This window comes from Podarcis vaucheri (assembly GCF_965113315.1).
Source record: "Podarcis vaucheri genome assembly, chromosome: 10".
In the NCBI taxonomy this organism is placed as follows: Eukaryota; Metazoa; Chordata; class Lepidosauria; order Squamata; family Lacertidae; genus Podarcis; species Podarcis vaucheri.
Genome location: NC_138748.1, coordinates 16844942 through 16861379, shown reverse-complemented (window position 1 = coordinate 16861379; position 16438 = coordinate 16844942). Strand labels below are relative to the sequence as shown.

General features: G+C 43.3%; 1 protein-coding gene across 1 annotated transcript; it reads left to right on the top strand.

Annotated features, from left to right (window-relative positions):
• The first annotated feature begins 726 nt into the window (after window positions 1-726).
• Window positions 727-16196, top strand: LMOD2 (leiomodin 2). Its single transcript, XM_082239716.1, has 3 exons — window positions 727-1219; window positions 10863-12308; window positions 15771-16196. The coding sequence occupies exons 1-3, from the start codon at window positions 947-949 to the stop codon at window positions 15795-15797; spliced, it is 1746 nt and encodes a 581-aa protein (XP_082095842.1). The 5' UTR covers window positions 727-946; the 3' UTR covers window positions 15798-16196.
• The last annotated feature ends 242 nt before the right edge of the window (window positions 16197-16438 follow it).

Sequence of the window (16438 nt, the reverse complement as noted above, 5' to 3'; positions counted from 1 at the left end):
AGGTAGATATTAGTTCAAGAGGAACAGATCTGATTATTTTGAATAGGAATTCGCAAAGACCAAGTTCCTCAAACATCCCCACAAAATGGCCTATGTAATTATGACACTTTTTGCTCTCTGGGATATTGGGGGGCAATATCAAAATCTGAGACTAATAGGTTTTTGGTTTTGCCCTCAACCCTTGAGAAATCCTTGGGACAATAAAGCTAATATTATAGCTAGGCTCAAGGTTTGGTTTTGTTTTTAATTGAAAGGGTTTCATTTTGGTCCTCCTTATCTAATTATTTAAAACATGAAGAACATAAGCTGAGCGGCACAGTCCACAATCTTGGGAATGTGTATCCTGGCTTTGTTACATTCCTGGAGATAACAAATCTCCAGCCTGACAAAGTTACAGCTCCTTCTCCTGCCAACCTCCCTCCTAAAAACCATGAAAATAAGGGGTGCTTTTCTGAACAGCTGTGAAAATATTTTGTGCCCCTTTGGAAGGACACTAATCCTACAGAAGTCAAATGTTCTTTATTCATCCACTCTCTGTTGTGGAGTCAACACAAGGTCTATGCAAGCGCCCCTGTTTTCCCCCCTACCATCCTCCCGGCCACAAAGTATGTCGATGAATATACATTTTCCTTGTATCATGCTACGCTAAATACGGTCAGGGTCAGTATGTCAATAATCCCTGTGTTTAAGAGACGACCAGACACTGGTGTTGGGACATTCCTTCTGTTCGACTCTCTTGCTGTCTGACGTCTGATGCTTAAAACAGAGCATGCTTTCATCCTTCCGCACATTGTCGCAATCCCCTAGGAACACTTTTTAAAGGGTGCCGCAGCCACTCAGGGGAAACAGTTGCTGGCCAAATCAGATACAGACACCTCGATTCAAGCTTTTCATTAATGCTGCATTGCGGTTTCAGATTTGCACCAGCCTAACGACAGAAGGGACCATGTCTACCTTTGGCTACAGGCGAGAGCTTAGTAAATACGAGGAGCTAGATGAAGATGAGCTCCTGGCTTCTCTAACTGATGAGGAGCTGAAGGAGTTGGAGAGAGAGCTGGAGGACATTGAGCCTGACCGAAACCTTCCGGTGGGACACAGGCAAAAAAGTCTCACGGAGAAAACGCCAACAGGAACTTTCAGCCGGGAGGCACTAATGGCTTATTGGGAAAGGGAGACCAGGAAACTACTGGAAAAAGAGAGAATGGGGGCGTGTGAAAAGGTAGGCTCAATAATGCTTTGAACTGTGTCCCAGAAATACTTCTTCTCATTTTCTATTCTTGTTCAAACTGTATTTCTCCCACAATGCTTGCTTAACTCATTGATGAATGGGGGCAGTATTTATTGGAGAAATGTAGAACTCCTATCTTCTCCAGCCAGCATCAGGGCAGGTAGCAAGAGACAGCAAGGTTGGGCACCTGCCAGGGGCCCCTCATTGATCCAACCTGCCTCACTGCTAGGCCCAGGTGGTGGTGCTGCGGGCAACGCTTGGGAACCAAGATGAGCGCCCATCCACAGTGGCTGGAAAGTCATCTACCATCACTCTCCACCTCCACGTTGTGCCTGAGCAAGGGCTAAGAGTGCCCTTCTTCTCAGAACCAGACATTCTGGGTGTGAATGCACCACCACCAGTTTGCTGCAGTGGTTAGAAGAACTTTATAAATAATAATAATAATATTTATTAATCTATTATTTATACCCCGCCCATCTGGCTAAGTTTCCCCAGCCACTCTGGGCGGCTTCCAATCGAGTGTTAAAAACAATACAGCATCAAATATTAAAAACTTCCCTAAACAGCCTTCAGATGTCTTTTAAAGAGAAGATAGCTGCTTATTTCCTTCACATCTGAAGAGAGGGAGTTCCACAGGGCAGGTGCTACTACCAAGAAGGCCCTCTGTCTGGTTCCCTGTAACCTCACTTCTCGCAATGAGGGAACCACCAGAAGGCCCTTGGTGCTGGACCTCAGGGTCCGGGCAGAACGATGGGGGTGGAGACGCTCCTTCAGGTATACAGGACCGAGGCCGTTTAGGGCTTTAAAGGTCAGCACCAACACTTTGAATTGTGCTCGGAAGCGTACTGGGAGCCAGTGCAGATCTCTCAGGACCAGTGTTACGTGGTCCCGGTGGCCACTCCCAGTCACCAGTCTAGCTGCCGCATTCTGGACTTAGCATTTTATCTATTTTTAAAAGCAATAGTGGTAGGCATTCTTCTAGCCTGAATTGCAGGCTCAGAGAAGGACCTTTGGGGTGGTATAGGGCAGTATACAAGTGTATTAAATAAATATAATAATAACCCAGGTGCTGAGGAGGTGGCAGAAAATCTGCCGGTGTCACCACCACTGTCACAGGTGAACAAGAGGAAGGGGAGGTGACAGGATAGAGCAGAGGTGGAGGGTGAAGCCACCACCGCAAAAGGAATTGGGAGGTCCAGTGGCAACATGAGGGGTGGTGGAGGCATTGATAGTGGCCGAACTGTGCTGAGGACCTCCTGAAGTCTGGCCAGCATAGTCAAGGATGATGGGAGTTGTGTTCCAACAATACTTGGAAAGTCAGCAGTTCCTCATCCCTGTGTGTCAGTGAAAATTCACTTTTGTTGAAGGAGAGTCGATTGATGTATATATTAACAATGGTCGAGGGCTTCTGAGATGCTATATCTTAATACCATAAACAGGAACACGTTTTTAAAATGTTTTCCAGCTTTTCAAAATACAGACTTGTAGAAAACGAGCAGAACAAAGTGAGGGCTAAACTAAAAAAACAACCTCCCTGATATGCTTCTTTGTTGTTTGCAAGGTGTGTGTTTTTTGTACATCATTGTTCTCAGCTGCAGTTCCTTCAGTTGGAGGAAAGATAACTTAAAAAATAATAATTCAGTCAATTCAAAAACATTATGTTAAAACCTAGGCTTCCTCAAGCTTAGCCCTCCAGATGTTTTTGGCCTACAACTCCCATGATCCCTAGCTAGCCAGACCAATGGTCAGAGGTGATGGGAATTGTAGTCTCAAAACATCTGGAGGGCCGAGACTGAGGAAGCCTGTTAAAACCAGTAACATTTTTTTTTAAAGTATTTGCATTCAACAGGACCTAACTTACAGTGAGTGATCATTTTAAAATGTGATCAGTCTATATATGAGGAAGGGATGGCAGAATCCCAGGAGGAATTGACTCTTTGATTGGGCTTAAATGTATAGCTCAAACTGCAGGTTTCAATAGCACATTTCATGTACAAAATTCTTTATAGTCATTGGCCATGGTCTTGAACTCCCCAACTACAGTGGTACCTCGGGTTAAGTACTTAATTCGTTCCGGAGGTCTGTTCTTAACCTGAAACTGTTCTTAACCTGAAGTACCACTTTAGCTAATCGGGCCTCCTGCTGCCGCCGTGCCGCCAGAGCATGATTTCTGTTCTTATCCTGAAGCAAAGTTCTTAACCTGAAGCACTATTTCTGGGTTAGCGGAGTCTGTAACCTGAAGCGTATGTAACCTGAAGCGTATGTAACCCAAGGTACCACTGTAGTTCCATTCCTACAGTGGGCCCCTTCCCTTCGTTCTATTCAACAGAAAGTCCATCACAAACAGATTTAAAATCTCAAGGGACTTTCAAGGACATTTTGCTGTAGAGAGCGAAGGGTGGAGCCTGTGGTTGGGCGGAAACTAATGGGAATGATTGAGACAGACTTGAATACTTTTATGTTCCATTGATTGCAGTAGGGGAGGGGAATAAGCAAATGCAAAACACTTCCACTGACACATAATAAAACTTGAAAGTGCCTAACATTGACAGGATTATACCCATCCAGATTTCTGAAGGGTGCGCAGCAGCCTTTGTTGTATATGCATTACAATTTACTCTGGCTCCAGTGCATTCCCACTCCTGGCATTTGAAGCCGTATATACATGGCATTAGCCACAATCCTTACATGTCTTGCACTTTCTTGAGAAATGCTGTGGTTTGATGCATTTTCCTGCAAACCCTCTTCCATCCAATTTGAAAATGCTTCACAGTTAAACTGAGTCATGTACAGTGGTGCCTCGCAAGACGAAAAGAATCCGTTCTGTGATTCTCTTCGTCTAGCGGCTTTTTCGTCTTGCGAAGCAAGCCCATTGAAGGATTAGCGCTATTAGCGCTATTAGCGGCTTTTAGCGGCTTATCTGCTGATCGGATCAGCTGATAAGCGGCTTAGCGGCTTAGAAAAGGGGGGGTAAAGGGGAAAAAACCAGCAGGAACTCACAAGACATTGTCGTCTTGCAAAGCAAGCCCATAGGAAATTCGTTTTGCGAAGCACCTCCAAAACGGAAAACTCTTTCGTCTAGCGAGTTTTCCGTCTTGCGAGGCATTCGTCTTGCAGGGCACCACTGTATATCTGAGATGGGCATGACAGAGTGTCATGTAGAGTGTTGGGCTAGGACCTGGGAAACCAGGGTTCAAATCCCTCTTCAACCTTGAAACTCGCTAGGTGACCTTGAGCCCCAGCTCTCAACCTAGCCTAGCTCATTTGTGGCAGCCATTGCGCACGTGCAAATGACAGCTTCAGGAATAGGAGTTGCTGGTGTAACTTGAAATGTAAAGGGGGAGGTAACCTTGCTGTATTTTAAGCTGCTAATGTGTACATAACCCCAGAGCGGATAATTTGCATTGCTATCAATAAACAGGATCCCAAGATCAGTGCGCATAGTAACAATAACAATAACAATAACAATAACAATAACAATAACAATAACAATAACAATAACAATAACAATAACAATAACAATAACAATAACAATAATTTATTATTTATTCCCCGCCCATCTGCCTGGGTTTCCCCAGCCACTCTGGGTGGCTTCCAACCGAACATTAAAAACAATACAGCATCAGACATTAAAAACTTCCCTAAACAGGACCACCTTCAGTTGTCTTTTAAAAGTAAAATAGTTGTTTATTGCCTTGACATCTGGTGGGAGGGCGTTCAACAGGGTGGGCGCCACTACTGAGAAGGCCGTCTGCCTGGTTTCCTGTAACCTCACTTCTCACAGGGAGGGAACTGCCAGAAGGCTCTTGGCGCTGGACCTCAGTGTCCGGGCTGAACGATGGGGGTGGAGACGCTCCTTCAGGTATAGTGAGATTTCTGGGGCTCCCCTCTGAAAGCAGCCACAACACTAATGTGCTTCCCAATCTCCAGAGAATTTCAGGACTGGCCTATGCACACTCAGATCTCTTTGGCCTTTATCATGTTGGTCTTTACAGCAATCAGTCATTATTGAAGGGTGTAGATGCCCCATCCCCCGTGTGAAGTCATCCTGTCCATCTCTCCATGGTCATCTTCACCATGGTTAATGCCAACCAGTTTCTGTCTTATCCAGGCTAGTTCTCTTAAGCTGACTTATGTTACATAATGGTTAAGGTTATTCAGGATGAGGTATGGTGGTGAATTCGATTCAGTTCCCATTTCAAGCTGTCTTTTATCAAACCTGCCCTTTCTAAAACACCATGAGAACTGAAACAGCCACCCTTCCAAATTGGTTCTTCAAACTATGCAATGTAGTTCTCCATTCAACCATGGTTTACAAAAAATGCATATAATAGGTAAAAAATGTGCATAAGGGTTAATATATTTGTGAAAATGACAATCATTATATCAGGAGAAATCACTTGCGAGAACGTGTGCATTTATCAAAACTGCATTCAAAAATGTGTGTATTAGGAGAAGTAATAAATGCTGAATAATTTTCATGAGAATATTTTTAATATAAAATTTGTTAACTTCTGCAAACAGGTGAAGGACTGAATTTAAGTTTGGAAAACTGAGAAGCAGAAAGAACCAAAACTGTTCAGGATAAGAGTGTAATTTGTGCATGAAGCATTGGGAAAAGGACTACATAATCCAATGGTTCATTTTTACAGGGCAATCCTATACATGTATACAAAAATCTAAGTCCTACTGAGTTCAGTGGGGCTTGCTCCCAGGAAATAAATGTAGAATCACAGCCTTAATCCCTTAACTGTAGTTTATGATTTAAAGCATTATGTATTTGCTGGATCCCAGTCCCCAAACATTAGCAGGCAATAATGGTCTTTAAAGGATTATCCTAGTCACAAAATGAAAATATATTTTCCAAATTAAAAATATCCCGCATTGCTTGAAAAACACATTCAAGTTTGGGCTATCAGTCTCATTTTACACAATTAAAGCTAAGAATTCGTTTAATTGCCAGTCTGCGGAGAGTTTCAAATCTACCCTCCTCATATAGTGAAGGCTGATTTATAAAAGAATAAATCATTGTCACAACATTTACAAAGAATTTGTGAAACACACATAAATGTATCACAAAACATCACAGAGCAAACAACAAGTAACGGTTTGATCTATATTTGTTTTTAATTTATTGAAAAGGATTGTGTATTGGGCTCATATTCTATCTACCAAATCATTCTGGCTGTTATGAATAGTCACGTTGGGGAAAGTCCTTCTTGGGTAGTCAAAGTAACTTATTATTTCTTTATCTGAGTTTTTGTTGAAAGTTTTCAACATAGAATACAATAAAAACCAAACTGATCTAAATAAAAATAGAGAAGAAAAAAAACCAAGGAAGGAAGGAAGGAAGGAAGGAAGGAAGGAAGGAAGGAAGGAAGGAAGGAAGGAAAATAGGAGGGAGGGAGGGAGGGAGGGAGGGAGGGAGGGAGGGAGGGAGGGAGAGAAATAAAATACAGAGCCTTTTATGAAGGATATATCTTAACCCTTATTTCACACAAAAAAGAGTGGACCTTCCCATCTCTCAGCTGGGAACTTCCATTTCTTCTTCCAGCAACCCACCTGAGAGTTCCTTCCTTCCTGGTAGGCAAAGTAACTTACAAAGAAGTGAAGACCAGACTAAATGAAAGGTATTCCACAAAATTATATATGAGAGTGTTTCGGCAACTGCCGAGCTACACAGTTCCTTTGAGGTAGTCGTTTTTCTCATACGTGCCTCTGCTTCTTTTGAAACATAATCACTTGTTTTTGTAGAGCAGCGCGGTGAAAAACAAACCAAGGAGGGGAATAAAATTCCTAGCAGTATACAGATTATAGGGCTATATTTACCCCTGAACTGATACAGCCACATTCTCCACCAGTGCAAAGCAGCATCATTCGGTTGGCTGCCATGGAATTATCTCACTCCTTGATTGGCGCTTATCAGAACCCAGCTAGAGGAATGTATCCAAACTCTGCAGCCCAGGGTGCTGGTATGCAGACAAGGGATTACTATAGTTTTGCTATACAGCTTCTCCAAAGGTAACAAATAGCGAATGAATAATAATGTAACCTAAAGTATAGTTGGGGATGCAACAAGGATTCAGAGCTCTGTAGCGCAGTATATTATACCCAAATAGCAACGATCATTCTGTTTAGATCTGGGAAGGTACAAGCACAGTTAATGCTATACTTAATTTCAGCCTACACTTGAGGCTGATTGGCACTTCTCTCTGAAACTGCTCTCTGTTTCAAGCACAATTATATTATTGTAATTTTAGCTGCAAACGTTTAGGGCACAATCCACTTGCACAGTAGGCAATGGCCCCACATGCAGAAGATTCCAGAAGGGCTGAGGAGAGCTCTGGTTACTCCCCAACTCAGCCAAGCACCAAAAGAAGTACAGTGGTACCTCGGGTTACATACGCTTCAGGTTAAAGACTCCACTAACCCAGAAAGAGTGCTTCAGGTTAAGAACTTTGCTTCAGGATGAGAACAGAAATCGTGCTCCAGTGGCGCGGCGGCAGCTGGAGGCCCCATTAGCTAAAGTGGTGCTTCAGGTTAAGAACAGTTTCAGGTTAAGAACGGACCTCCAGAACGAATTAAGTACTTAACCTGAGGTACCACTGTAGTGGAATGGATGCTAGGAGGGATGAAGGGGGTCTGTATGAAACTGCCATATCTCATCCAGTCCTTCCCCTCTCCATTTCTGCCTGTTGTCATGTTTGCAACAGGCATAACCCACATCAAGCAAAGAGGGAGGGATGACTTAGGACTCCTGTTCCTCCAAAATGCACCACCAACAAGTCAGAAGAAATAATAATAATAATAATAATAATAATAATAATAATAATAATAATAATTTTTTATTTATACCCCATCCTCCCTGGTCAGAGCTGGGCTCAGGGCGGCTAACACCAGTAAAATTACAATAAAAAATAAAATAAACCAATTTAAAATACAGGTTAAAATATAATTTAAAATGCAGCCTCATTTTAATAGTAGCCCATAGATCAAAAGCATAATGGGAGGGAAGCATAAGGGTCAGACTGAGTCCAAACCAAATGCCAGGCGGAACAGCTCTGTCTTGCAGGCCCTGCGGAAAGATGTCAAGTCCCACAGGGCCCTAGTCTCTTGTGACAGAGCGTTCCACTAAGTCGGGGCCAGTACTGAAAAGGCCCTGGCCCTAGTTGAGACCAATCTAACCAGCTTGCGACTTGGGACCTCCAAGGTGTTGTCATTTGTGGCCCTTAAGGTCCTCCATGGGGCATACCAGGAGAGGCGGCAATGGAGCCCTCTGTGTGCAGCCCAAATGGGTCAAGGGTCCCACAATTTTTTCTAGCATTTGCTAGGATTTTTACTTGTGATTTCAGTCCCAGTCACTGATTGCAATGCTGCTATTGCTGGCAACCGTAGTATGGGCCACAAAGTTTAGAAAATACGGAATGAGGCTAAGTGGCAGAGCACTGGCCACTTCTTTGTGGTGGTTCAGAACAGGAGGGGGGAAAGGGCGTATTCGTAATTTGTCCTCCTTGTGATGTTTCCTAACCAAACAATCATCTCCCTGAGCTGGTGTTTTCCCCAGCGGTGCTGTTTACTGCAAATAGCAGCTTTGTGGGACAAATAGCATGAAAATAGTGTGATGCTGAAGAGGTTAAAAACCTCTACTTGCATGCTACGGTCTCAAGAAAGATTGCAGACCCATGCAGCTGCCCAGTTTTAAGCACACTTTCAACAAATGTTTGCTTAGCCCAGTGTGACCCTGAGATGGTCATACTTTCATTTTGTTTTTTCCAGGGTGAGGTGAACATTTGAGGGGTTTTTTAACAGGCCAAGAAGTATTTGTTCTTAGCATGTGGTCCGTCATACTGTAGGGTGACCAGGATTTAAAACAAACCCCCGCAAGCCAATAGTTGTCTTTTGGTGAATCGGCTTGATTTCTTTGTGTTAACACGAGCACTTCTTGCCAAAGTTTAGGTTTTATTCATCTCATATTAATTCTAACATAAACATAATGTTGCATGGGTACAATACACAGATGCACATGCCTGCTCATGGGAACATACTCATGGCAAAGGGAAGGATCAGTGCCTCCCTTCATGGACTACCTCCCTTTCCTTCTTCACTTCCTTCCTACTTTCCCATTTTTGTGTTAGTCCTCTATACTCTCCTGAGTCTTGCATGCACTGCAATTTACCAGCTGATACACCTAGGACTTGCCGATCAGAAGGTCAGCGGTTCGAATCCCCGTGACGGGGTGAGCTCCCGTTGCTCGGTCTCTACTCCTGCCAACCTTGAAGTTCGAAAGCACGTCAAAGTGCAAGTAGATAAATAGGTACCACTCCGGCGGGAAGGTAAACAGCGTTTCCATGCGCTGCTCTGGTTTGCCAGAAGCGGCTTAGTCATGCTGGCCACATGACCCGGAAGCTGTACGCCGGCTCCCTTGGCTAATAAAGCGAGATGAGTGCCGCAACCCCAGAGTCAGCCACAACTGGACCTAATGGTTAGGGGTCCCTTTACCTTTACCTACACCCCACGTTAGGCCAGTGTTGTCCGTGTATCTGTCCCTCCATCCCCAAGACCGGAATGTGTATGTTATTGTTGGGTTTTTGACTACGTGCAATTCTGTGCAGCTTCACACAGAATCAATTAAGAGTTGGCCGACAGCCAAAGATGACTGAGCAGAAAGGAGTAATTTCTGCCTGGAGATACAGAAGCCTAGAAACAGCTCTACCATTGGTCAAGGTCTCACACAGGCATAATGATTTATGACCTACTGACTGGTATGTGTTTGTGGTTTGGTCAGTGTGGAGTCGAAGAGTCGTTTGGTTTTGTGAGAGAGAGTTAGTTAAGATCCGCGTATCTGTTCTGTTCTTGTACATAGTAACTTGTAGAGTCTGCTGTGAATAATAAACACACCTATAAGTAACAAGTTACTGGTTCCTGCTTCATCCATCCTGCCTGCAACTGATTGCTTTCGAGAACTCTGCGTATGCTCTGCTAAGGTCTGGCTAAGGGCCTGCAACAGGTCAAAGTTGCAAAACGCCAACAGTTATTTCTACTCAGGAAAATGCCCTGAGTTTTCTTTTGACCAGCAAAACCTCTTCAGCCTTCCTGGTGTATGCCAGTTTTTCCTGTATGCCCATTTCCCCCAACATTACTGTTCCCCTACTTCAGGCATGGCCAAACTTGGCCCTCCAGCTGTTTTGGGAGTACAACTCCCATCATCCCTAGCTAAGAGGACCAGTGGTCAGGGGTGATGGGAATTGCAGTCCCAAAACAGCTGGAGGGCCAAGTTTGGCCATGCCTGCCCTACTTGAACACAGGGGAACAATAATATCAGATCATGCATTTCTTGCCCATTGTGATGCTGTGGACATTCTCAAATGGGTGTCCATAGCCATAACATTCCAAATCGAGACAGTCCACAATGTACTGAGATATTACATGAGATGTTTTTTGATGAAAAATCCGCTTTTTTGAGGAATGATGCCTGGGTCTCATGAAATGAATGAAAAATAATGGTGCATTATGTTTACTTGACAAACTGAGCATCTGGGAAAGCCCCAGGGTTGTCTCCCTAGAAAACTCTGAGAACCCTTATGATAAGGTATGTTTTTATTTTGACAATCATTGAACCTACGTTCTTTTTTAGGAATCTAAACAAGAAGATGATGAAGACGGATCGGAAGAAATTAATGAAGAATATTTCACGGAAAGTAACAGCGAAGTTTCCGAAGAGGCATTCACTGAAGAAGATGAAGAAGAGGAGGATAAGGAAGAAGAGGAGGAAGAGGAGGAAGAAGAAGATGACGCTGGAGGAGAAAGTGGTGCAGACGACGATGAAGAAAAGAAACCTGCTGAAGCGTGTAAAAATGCTGCAGACACCGAAAAAAGAAGAAGTTCGCTCAGCATTAAACTAAAAAAAAGTAGCAAGAATGCAAATGAAATTGTTACCAATGGCCATAGTGAAAAGAATACTGAAGATTTGGGCTGCAGGGCAGGCGCCATGCACCCATGTGGAAATCCGACGGTGATTGAAGATGCCCTGGAAAAAGTCAGGAACAATGATCCCGACACCACGGAAGTCAACTTAAACAACATTGAAAACATCACACCACAGATGCTGACGCATTTTGCGCAGGCCCTCAAGAACAACACTGTGGTCAAGACCTTTAGCTTGGCCAACACTCATGCAGACGACAATGCGGCAATGGCTATTGCCGGCATGTTAAAAGTGAACCAGCACATCTCGAATCTGAATCTGGATTCCAATTTCATCACGGGCAAAGGAATCCTTGCTATCATGAGGGCTTTGCAAAACAACAAGGTTTTGACGGAATTGCGGTTCCACAACCAAAGGCATATCATGGGCAGCCAGGTTGAAATGGACATTGTCAAACTCCTGAAGGACAATACTACTATTGTGAAACTGGGGTATCACTTTGAGCTTGCAGGACCAAGGATAAGCATGACCAGCATCCTGACAAGAAACATGGATAAGCAAAGGCAGAAACGGATACAGGAGCAAAGACAGCTAGAGGCCAGCGGGGATGGAGCCATCAATCCAAAGACCAAAGCTTTGCAAAAAGTAACTCCTGGTTCTTCGCCTTATTCATCTCCCCGAAGTTCACCTTGGTCCTCTCCAAAGGTTGCTAGGAAAGTCTCATCTATCCAAATCCACCCTTCTTCCCCAAGAAATTCGCCATGTTCCTCTCCAAAGGTTCCTAAGAAGGTTCCTCCTGTTAAAAGCCAGCCTCCATCTCCTCCTCCCCCACCACCCCCTCCCCCTCCCCCACCTCCCCCACCTCAAATAACTCCCGAAAAGAAGGCACCAACCAGGAATATTGCAGAGGTTATCAAACAACAGGAAAGTGCCAAGAAGGCCCCACAAAATAAGCAGAAAAAGAAGAAAGGCAAGAAGAGCAAAAAATACGAGAACGAGATCTTGAAGGAAATCAAAAATTCATTAAAATCAGTCCCAGACAAGAAGGCAGAGGAAGGCTCACGTCCCTCCACCCGACCTTCTACTCCAGTGAGATCCATTCATAGTGATCTAATGGATGCGATTCGTGCAAGTAGCATGAAACAGCTGAGGCGGGTAAGTGTCTTCATTCCAAAAGCTGATAGGGATTTAGAAACATCTCACAGGTACAAGGTAGGACTTATCTACACTGGTGAGTTATAGCGTTAAAAATGCATTATAAAAATTTAACCCCAGAGGGAGCTGTAGTGTAGGGCATTCACCAATGAGAAATTGCATCGAGAGCTATATTTTTATAGCGTTTTTTAATAGTGTTTTTCAGATTAGTGTAGATCCAGCCATAGATTTTGTTTAGAAAGTAGCCTGAGGTTTTCTTTACCCCCCCCACCTTTATAGCTAAACTATCAAGTAAAGTCTCATTGCATAATATTCAAGAAAAAATTCTAACTGCATTAAAAGAAATACAACACATTAATTTGTCTCAATTTGTATCATACACACACAGTGGTACCTCTGGTTGAGAACGGGATCCATTCTGGAGGCCCATTCGCAACCTGAAAAGAACGCAAACTGCGCGTGCGCAGGTTGCGATTCGCCGCTTCTGTGCATGTGCGTGACATCATTTTGCGTCTCTGCGCAAACGGCGAAACCCAGAAGTAACCCTTTCTGGTGCCTCCGGGTTGCCGCGGGACGCAACCTGAAGCAAACGCAACATGAGGTATGACTGTACTTAGTGTCTCAGTTAAAACCATTCCCAGTTATCTATTCAAACAACATGCACATGAGAATTAAGATGTGAGGCATGGATATTTTTATTGAAGTAATGCCTGACCAAGCTTTGAAAAAAAAACCCATCCCTTTCAGTAATATCCTTTTGGCCTGAGGGTCCCCAGAAACTTGGAACTGGCCCTGTTGGGCATCACGTAACTGGAGTGCTGCTGCAAATAAGATTTTCTTCAGCACTTTTTAAAGTTTGCTTCTTTGCAGTGCTATTTTTCTAGAAAAAGAGGTGCTGGAACTCACCATGAACACCTCCCTTGTTCTCTTACAATGGTAATGACACCCAGCTGAGAAGTGCCAGAACTGAGCTCTGGCTGAAAAAAATATATACCGTATTTTTCGCTCTATAACACGCACCCGACCATAACACGCACGTAGTTTTTAGAGAAGGAAAATCCGTAGGCATGCCACCTGTAGGCATTTCCACCATAACACGCACAGACATTTCCCCTTACTTTCTAGGAGGAAAAAAAGTGAGTGTTATGGTGCAAAAAATACGGTATGCCCTGCTTCATTGTTTTAACCAATTTCAATTCCTAAGTGAGTCTGAGGGGTAGAAGGAACTTCGTGACAGTTAATCTGGTTGAAAACGTGTAGTGTAGTATAGTGGTAGCGGTATAAGCAGACCCCTGAAAAGCAGACACAGGAAACAATCGTGCGAAGACTAGTCTTCTCATAAGAACAACACAGGAAGTTGCAAGTCAGGCCATCTAAATCTGTATTATTGACTCTGACCGACAGTGTGGCTACTCTAGCATTTCAGACAAGGTTCTCTACTTACCTACTATCTGGAGATGCCAGGGATTGAACCTTCAAAATACAAAACAGAGTGGAAGTGAATCAGGTGTCTAGGCTCAGCAGTGAAGGAAAGAAAGCAGGCTGTTTTCTGACCAGTAGAGAGAAGATGAAATCCTACAGTTGGGTTTTGGGTGGGGGTCTCCTTCCTTGACAAGATGGCCACTTATGCATCACAAAAGGGGAATGAAGGAGGATAGGGCTTTGTGTAAAAATACATGTACTGATGCGCGCGCGCGCGCACACACACACACACACACACACACACTATTTGTATATATTAAGAGGAATGTAAGCTGAGCAGCTAATGTGCATAACAGCCGGCCATTGTGCAGAATGTGTTCATAATCCTTCCACGAAGAGGGAATTGTGCACATTTCCTGGTCAACAGACATAATCCCTAACATGCTTTGGAGAATCTGCATATCTCTGCTGAATTTTGTACATTCTCCAGTCATTATGCGTAATCCCCAATAGGGGAATTATGAGCCAACGGTGACTCAATTGACATTCCATTCAACACTGAGAGGTATAATTAGAAATAATTTCTGTAAGACTGTGACCAGTTGATCTGCGGGTCCACCCAATCTGCTTTCCATGAGCTGTTTGTGGGCAATTTCAATGCCCCTCTTCTCCTTTCTTAGGGTTTTTTAAACCTTTGAACTGGGCAGCCCTTCAAATAGAAGTCTCCTTTAAATAGAGAACCGCATCTCGTAAAGTAGGAAACAAGGCCACCCAACTCAGAGCTTGAGAACTGTGCATTGGTAGCGTGAGCTGCTGTTACAGTTTCAAAAATGGTAGTGGCCCTCAGTCCCAGAGGTCTACATAACATCTCAAGCTGTATGGTAGGAAGAGTTTACTCAGCTCATGCCTCTCTTGTGCTTTGTTTCCACAATAGGCTTTAGACTAACGAGCAAGTTTGTAGGAGAATCCTGTAAGTGGACATGGGAATATGCCCATTATGTCATCAGTGGCCACCTGCTGTATAAATGGCACCCAGAGGCTCCACGCACTGGCCTGAGAGCAAGAGCAAACCCTTCCCATAGATGCTCAGGTTCCATAAAGTTGGTCATCACTTATTGGTAGGACAAGGATGGGGAAACTATTGTCCTCCAGATGTCAGAATCCAACTCCCATCAGATCCACCCAGCAAATGACCTAGGACAAGGTTTCCCAGACTTCGATCTCCAGATATTTTGGGACTACACTTCCCATCATCCCTGGCCACTGCTCTTTCTTATGGGAGTTGTAGGCCAAAAACACCTGGAGACCCAAGTTTAGGAAATGCTGATCTAGGATGATGGGGGTTGGAATCCAAGAACATCTGGAAGGCCACCGGCTCCCCACCCATGCCCTAAGCTTCATAGCATAGTGTACATGCACTCAGGCCATTGACAGCCTGGCTGAAATAATGAATGTGCTTCTGGAAAGTTGCCCTCAGTAGAAAGATGTGCGGCAGGCTTTTGTCTCATAAGAATGCAGGTGGCAAAGAAATCCAACATGCATATGAAATTTACAAAATATTTTGAGAATTCCTTACAAATCTGTCTGGAATGATTTTTCAAAACCAAATCCTGGTTAATATCTGGTAGGTCTAGTAGGTACCAGATAACGTAGCTTTGTACGCCACCTGTTAGCCATTTTCTTGTTATGTGTTCCAATAATAATAATAATAATAATAATAATAATAATAATAATTTTTATTTATAACCCACCCATCTGACTGGATTGCCCCAGGCACTCTGAGTGGCTTTCAACACATATAAAGACATAATAAAATGTCAGACATTAAAAACAATAACCAGTGCTCCAGTATCATTAATTATATTAAACATTAAAAACAATAACAGTGCTCCAGTATCATGGATAATATTTTTACTACCTCATAACCATTCAATATATTAGATATTGACTCTTTTTCCTAGTTAGACCACCTGATTCTTTTCCTTCCATTTAAAATTTCTAAATCAGAAAAACAAAACTCCCCCCCTCTCTTTTTTTTAGGTGGAAATCCCAGAAGCACTGCGATGAAAAACAAACAGGAATGCAAATGACCGAGATGAGAGTTTAATGATGGTTAAGAGAAAGATACCAAGTTGTTCTGCAGCTGTTCTATAGACTAATGTAAATGGCTTCAAGAGTGCACTCTTATATTTGAATATGAACAGAGACCGATAAACCATCAAGCAACGCTTCGAAGGATGCACCAGCATTTACATTTGTAAATATTGGAACGTACATTTTTTTTTTATCTGATGAGATTTCTAAGAAGAAATAGTTTCTTTAGATGTTCTTGTTGATACCAAGTACCACCTCACAGAACATGTTCTTTATACAGAGAAGGAATTGTTCAGTGACCTGTGCATTTTATTTTTGATGTCTGCCTCGTGAATTTACAATAAAGGCGGTTTGGGTTTTCAAGTGACAAAACAGTCTTTGTCCCAGAGTGTCATGAGTTTGTCACCTAAGTTATGTTGGGATATGGAGCATCTGGGAATAGCAGGAGATGGTTCTTGATATACCTGAGATTTTGGATGGACTCATTTGACATGATCACCCTGTGAAAAAAGCTAGAAATTCTCTTCTTGTGGTGGCAGATATATGCAGAAGGTATACAACTGAAGAGAGCTGCCTACCCCATGGAGCTAGATGTCTGGGCTGAATGATGGGGG